The 5,707-nt window shown below is 38.2% G+C and overlaps 1 protein-coding gene across 2 annotated transcripts in view; it reads right to left on the bottom strand.

Annotated features, from left to right (window-relative positions):
• Positions 1 to 357: 357 nt before the first annotated feature.
• Positions 358 to 5,707, bottom strand: part of LOC140940497 (protein arginine N-methyltransferase 1-like) — a 10,429-nt gene continuing 5,079 nt past the window's right edge. For both annotated transcript variants that reach the window (XM_073389476.1, XM_073389475.1), the window contains exons 7-11: positions 5,076 to 5,163; positions 4,472 to 4,587; positions 3,411 to 3,561; positions 2,779 to 2,900; positions 358 to 2,205 (exon numbers count right to left, since the gene is read on the bottom strand). In XM_073389476.1, coding sequence (XP_073245577.1) covers positions 2,122 to 2,205; positions 2,779 to 2,900; positions 3,411 to 3,561; positions 4,472 to 4,587; positions 5,076 to 5,163 — 561 coding nt within the window. In that variant the 3' untranslated portion in view covers positions 358 to 2,121. The remainder of the gene's footprint in view (positions 2,206 to 2,778; positions 2,901 to 3,410; positions 3,562 to 4,471; positions 4,588 to 5,075; positions 5,164 to 5,707) is intronic.

Here is a 5,707-nt window from a genome sequence, read left to right as displayed (position 1 = left end):
TTCGACGCCTAAATAGAGTCTTAAATGACAACACTGGACCGTTATTTTAGGAATTCAGCTGATGCAAGAACACGTTTAGTCTGAGCTTTTCACAAAGATAGCAAATAGCGTGACAAAGCCCCTTTAAGGAATGAAGAGTAGACCTAAGAGTAAGCTCTCCCAACCTGGGTTAGGAGTTGAAGAGGTTTTCACTCCTCCACCCCCCACCACCCCCTTCCCTCAATTCGGCAGAGCCTCTTCACGGGTTGCTACGAGTCTTCAGAAGTAATAACTTTCGCGTACCGCGCGCATGAAGCTAAGTACGTCTACGAACGTGTTTTGAACTGGCCAAGGACCCTCCATGCATACAGTAGCAGGTCAGCCAATGCATTATTTTATTTCAGTTTAAATTTAACAACTTCTAACTCATCAAAATTTATACTATATTAAACTTAACTCGAGTGGTAGAATGATAAATTCATGACGGTAAAATAATCCGATTGAGCTGTAACGCCTCCACATTATTGCTATATCACATGATAACAGACCAGCCACATTGGCATGCATCCGTTGTTAACTAAGAAGTACCCTTCATGTATAAGTTGCAACCCTTACTTGCGAAACAGTTTTAAACGGCATCCCTTCAGTCAACACCCCCCTCCCCACCGTCCACCTGCACAAAAATGGTTACGGCACACATGTATCCCCCTGTCTCAAACAGGGCATGGACTTACCTTACGTATAAAGGGAAAAATAAACTTTTGAGATGGTTTGACGTGTTATACACATCTTGGGTAGTAATTGTTCCTTATCAAGGCAGGGTATACCTAAATGGTGTGCACATGTAAGAAGCGGAGAAATACTGTACTGCCAATATGATACATGAAACTGGATCGCAAAATTATACAGCACCTTATGTTTAAGAATGTTATTTGGAGAATAGAGTCTCATTTCTTAAATATATTTCCCCTTTTACTACGGTGTGCCAAATTCAACAAGTGTGGCTTTCAGAATTCAACCACAAAGAAACAACTTCAAAGGAAACAAAACTTTGGCCCTCCACGACAAAGAAAATGTAACCCTGACAACCTAACGAAATGTTCCTGTCGAGCCTCAAACAGTGCACTTCAATACGTATAGGTTAAATTCAGGGCTACATTTTATTTGTAGTGGAAGACTTTTGTTTCCTTTGAATCTGTTTCAACCACCTCTTCAAGAATAAACATAATATTATGAAGCAAAAGAAAAGAGGCATCTCTCTAACTGAAACATACATGACTTAGTTTGTTTTAGTGTTAATTGTTCCACTGTGCGAGGAGATTTTACTTTTTTACTCCAAGAGGAAATCATAACAAACCCTTTTAGGGCAAACGAATATTAATTTTTATCAGAACTGTTTCAGCATGTTCGTTGCCTTGCCTGCGTTGCAGACGCTTTAAACCTTCTGTATAGAGTGTCTGCAAATTAGTGCACAGGGGCGGATCCAGGATTTTTTTTAGGAGGGGGTGCACTCGTCTCTTGCTCTACTCCAACACCAATAAACCACTTCTTTTTTTTTTTTCAGAATACCAGTTGTATTAGAAAACCGCAGGTCATCTCAGAAGGGGGGGGGGGGGGGTACGCACCCCCTGCACCCTCCCCCTTGATCCGCCCCTGGTGCACGATATTGTGTTCAACTATATTAATATCGTTTAGACGAGTGCGTGGGCCGGCTGCAACGCAGGCTATCATTGGCTTGTTATTAAAAAAATTAATTTTCACAGTGGGTGATATTTTTTGGCAGTACAAAGTAAAATAATAATTTAGCTCAGTATGATGGCATGTTTGTTCGAATTGAATTAGCTTTAAGTTACTGTTTTCTCTATCACGCTGTAACAAGGGTTGAATGTAATTCTTTTTACAAAACAAGGAGTGAAGTTGATGCTTTTGGCAAAGGAGCAGAAGAGAAGGACTTCCCAAGGAGGGAGTACATTCTGTCTTCCCCTTACCTTACTTATTACTCATCTCACTGACTTAAATCTTATAACTCTTCTAACCTGCAGTTGTGTAACCACAAATTGATGCCAGCCTGCAGCACCCTCTTATCATTAGCTAGCCTCTTGTTACTGTACATCTACAAGTACAATTAATTTCTAAACCCGACTATCGCATTCTGTAGTTAGCTGTAGATTGATAGTTACAGAGCTCACCACTGAAGTCCACACTGATGTTAAAATCCAGATCACGCTGAAATCAGATTTCAAGAAAAGTATCTCAATAACAATACAGGGTTCGCTCCCCGTTTTCTAACAAAAAATTCAAGGACTTTTCAAGGACTTTAAGGACACATTTGCAATTTTTCAAGGACTCAATTCAGTGCAAAAAAGAGCCTTGAATCCATGTCTTTTTTAGTTCATTCACATGTGAGTAATTTTATTCCGAAGGTCTTCCTCTGTTGCTCCTTTTTCTTTTAAGTATAAACTTAGCATTAAAATTCAAGGACTTACCAGCACTGACTGCAATTTTCAAAGACTTTCAAGGCCTTGAATTTTTATTTTAAAATTCAAGGACTTTCAAGGTGTGTGCGAACCCTGACAATATAAAATTATTGCCTAGTTTCAAGCCAAGGGTCTCATTTTCTTTATCCCACAATAAACAGACTTGTACCCAGCCCTCCTGGGGTTGAAATTAGATGACTCCTTAGTTCATGAGAAAAATAATAATAAAGAAATAATTTTGTCTTCATTGGAATACACTGAGATATGGAAGTGCATTAAAACCAGGACCAGCAGTGACAAAGATGTGTATTCATGTACTTACATTATTTCTTGGGTTAGGTTTCATTTTGAATTCTCCTATTAATTCTTCCCCATATTTGACAGTCAGGTAGTCGTGAAGATAGAATACAGTTTGCTTCCAGTGGGTATAGTGGCAGTCAGGAGCTATAATAAAACACTAACATTAATATTGAACTCTTGAAGTCATGCACAGGGTGTGACTGCACCAAACAACTATTTTTCTGTTTCCATAGAAACTGAAACACCATGTAAGCACTTCATAAGTCCATAATGTCTGTAAGAAAAACAATAATTCTGAAGGTGGGATACAAAAATACTGTTTGATTCAAGTTCTCAAACAAAAAGAGTCTATTATACTCTTGTCTTTGCTTGTCATTAATTTTTATCACTCTATTTTTTTTTCTAGTCAAAAGAAATTTGGCAAAATAAAAAGAGGTAACTGTGGCCCTCAGCGTGCTGCATAACTTGAAAATGAAGTGTGACCTGTTGTACCAGGAAAATTAGAGTAACCTGTTGCATCAAAAAATACATTTTTCTCGATGCAAGAAGTCACGCTTCATTTTAGTTATCAGTGTGCTATATAACATGAAGGTGAAGTGTAACTTTATGCATGAAAAATGGCCCCAGACATTTTGTATACAGAAGATGATTTACCAGTAGAGAATCCCGTTCTTTTGTGGCAGTGTGTAAACTCAATAGTAAAGAAAGCAACAAGAGCATGGATGTAGTCATTTCGTCGACAGTACAGCTGGAAAGGGGAACTGAATGATAGGTCTTCCTTCTTCACTGTATGCAGGTCAATTTCCTGTTGTAGAAAAAAAAAATTCCTTTTCAATTATAAACAAAAATTAAGTATTCAAGCTTGCTAATACAAGGTACTTAAAGTGGTTACATGTATGTAGCAAAGTACTGAAGTCTACATCACAAATACAGCTGTGCAGACTATTGGTATATATCCAACACCCTGAAGGTACATATACAGCTGTAGTTAAGGAAATGCATGTAATTATGCTCCACTGGACCTTATTTTGGTTATGAATACATCTTTGTATGCATACGCCACCCAGTTAGCTCAATGGGATAAGTGCCAGTCTGCTGAGCGGGAGGCTGTAGGTTCAAACCCCAGCCAGACCAACACTCAGGGTCTTTAAATAACTGAGGAGAAAGTGCTGCCTTTGTAATAACATCTACCAATGGTTTGACTTTCTAGTCTTTTTTGGATACAGACGAGAAACCGTAGGCCCCGTCTCACAAGCCCTTGCACATGTAATAAAAAATCTGTGGGATGTTAAAGAACCCACAAAGTCACTCTTCGTAAAGAGTAGGGCACATAGTACCTGGTGCAGTGGGCTATCTCACTTTCATACTCATGTATTGGGGCATCATTACTCATTTCTTCATTACTTGTAAACTGCAACTTAAGCAGTCTGGCAAAGTTCCCCAACCAGTGTTATAAATTATTCCTGAAAAGCCCTGATCTGAGGGGAGTGGATAATATTATATTTACACTCACATTTAGTCATATCCTACATGTACAATGAATGTTTTGTAACACCCTTTTGAGTGTTGCATGAAAAAGTAAACCTATTTGCAACACCATCAAAAAACACCATCTGCTAGCACCATTACATATACTGTACCGACATGTGTAGTAGCCCCTTACATATACTTGAACATGTGGGTGTCACCTGACCTACTATCTGCATTAGCCTTACCTTCACTACACATGAGTTAGTGACCACTTGTTTTGCCTCCACCACATCAACTAACGGTTCAGTTAAGGCCACGTTTCTGATGCAACTCATGTCAAAGCCATATACATTGTCCCACCCTGCAAAAAGGTCATTCATTTTAAGAAATCTTGCTTAAAACTACTATATATGTACATGCACAATTTTTATGTTTGCACTAGCTGTAATCACTCTGGCCAGAATCACAACATGCAGGACAACACTGCATGATGAGTAGCCCCGTGCCTCCTGTAGAACTTCATCTGCAAACTTACAGTGGAAGCCTAATAAAATTACTGACTGTGTAAAAGCACCCAGTGGACAAAAAATAAATTAATAATGCACATCAGTAATAAAAAGTATGACAGGAAAGTACAACTTCAAAGCTTGCATTAGAACATGACTCAGGTTTTTGATAAAAAAAAAAGGAAGCATAACAGGTACACAAAGACAACAGGGAAACAAATGCAGATGAGAAAAGGCAAACAAAAGCAACAGAACCAAAGAACTGTACAGGATTTAAGCTAAAAATGGTTATAAACAGCTAAATCAACCAGAAGAGAGGAAATAAACAACAACAACAACCTACAATAGATTTTATCTTCTTTGTACTGCCTGTCTTCAATGGCACAGACAAACAGTTGTGCTTTGTCTGGAAACAATAGCCCACCCGGTTTCTGCAATTAAGTAAAGATGGTGACATGTGAGCTACAATCAGGTACAGTGACATACCTGCAACTTTCGTTGGGCCATTAGCATTAAAAAGAAAAAATATTCTCCTCACAGTACTTTACAGGAGTGCAGCCTTTCTTTACTAAACTCAACTCCATCATCAGAAAAAAGATTCATTCATGGCAGTTTCAACAGTTAACCTTGTAGTCAAGAAAATTGTCACCAAGTAATCGATGAATTGTCTGGAACTTGGGGTGTAGTACATTTAAATTTGTATAAATGCTTTGCATGGTATAAGGACTGAAAAAGGAGCTACATGTACATTGAACATTTTTATACATGTATTATTATCACTACCATTATTATTATTATTACTATTACTAGTTATAATTAAATGTTAAGGAGTGCAAGAGACAAAATACTTTGCATCAAAGTTTCACACGTAGATGGTAAAAAATACGAGTAATGGAAGATCCAAATGCGCGCGAGCAGATTGTGGATTATAAACAAGAACGTTCTTAAAACTGGCGGTTAGTCTTGCTTGCTTGG

This window comes from Porites lutea, chromosome 6 (genome assembly GCF_958299795.1).
Source record: "Porites lutea chromosome 6, jaPorLute2.1, whole genome shotgun sequence".
NCBI classification, from domain to species: Eukaryota; Metazoa; Cnidaria; class Anthozoa; order Scleractinia; family Poritidae; genus Porites; species Porites lutea.
This window is presented reverse-complemented; position numbering and strand designations above follow the sequence as displayed.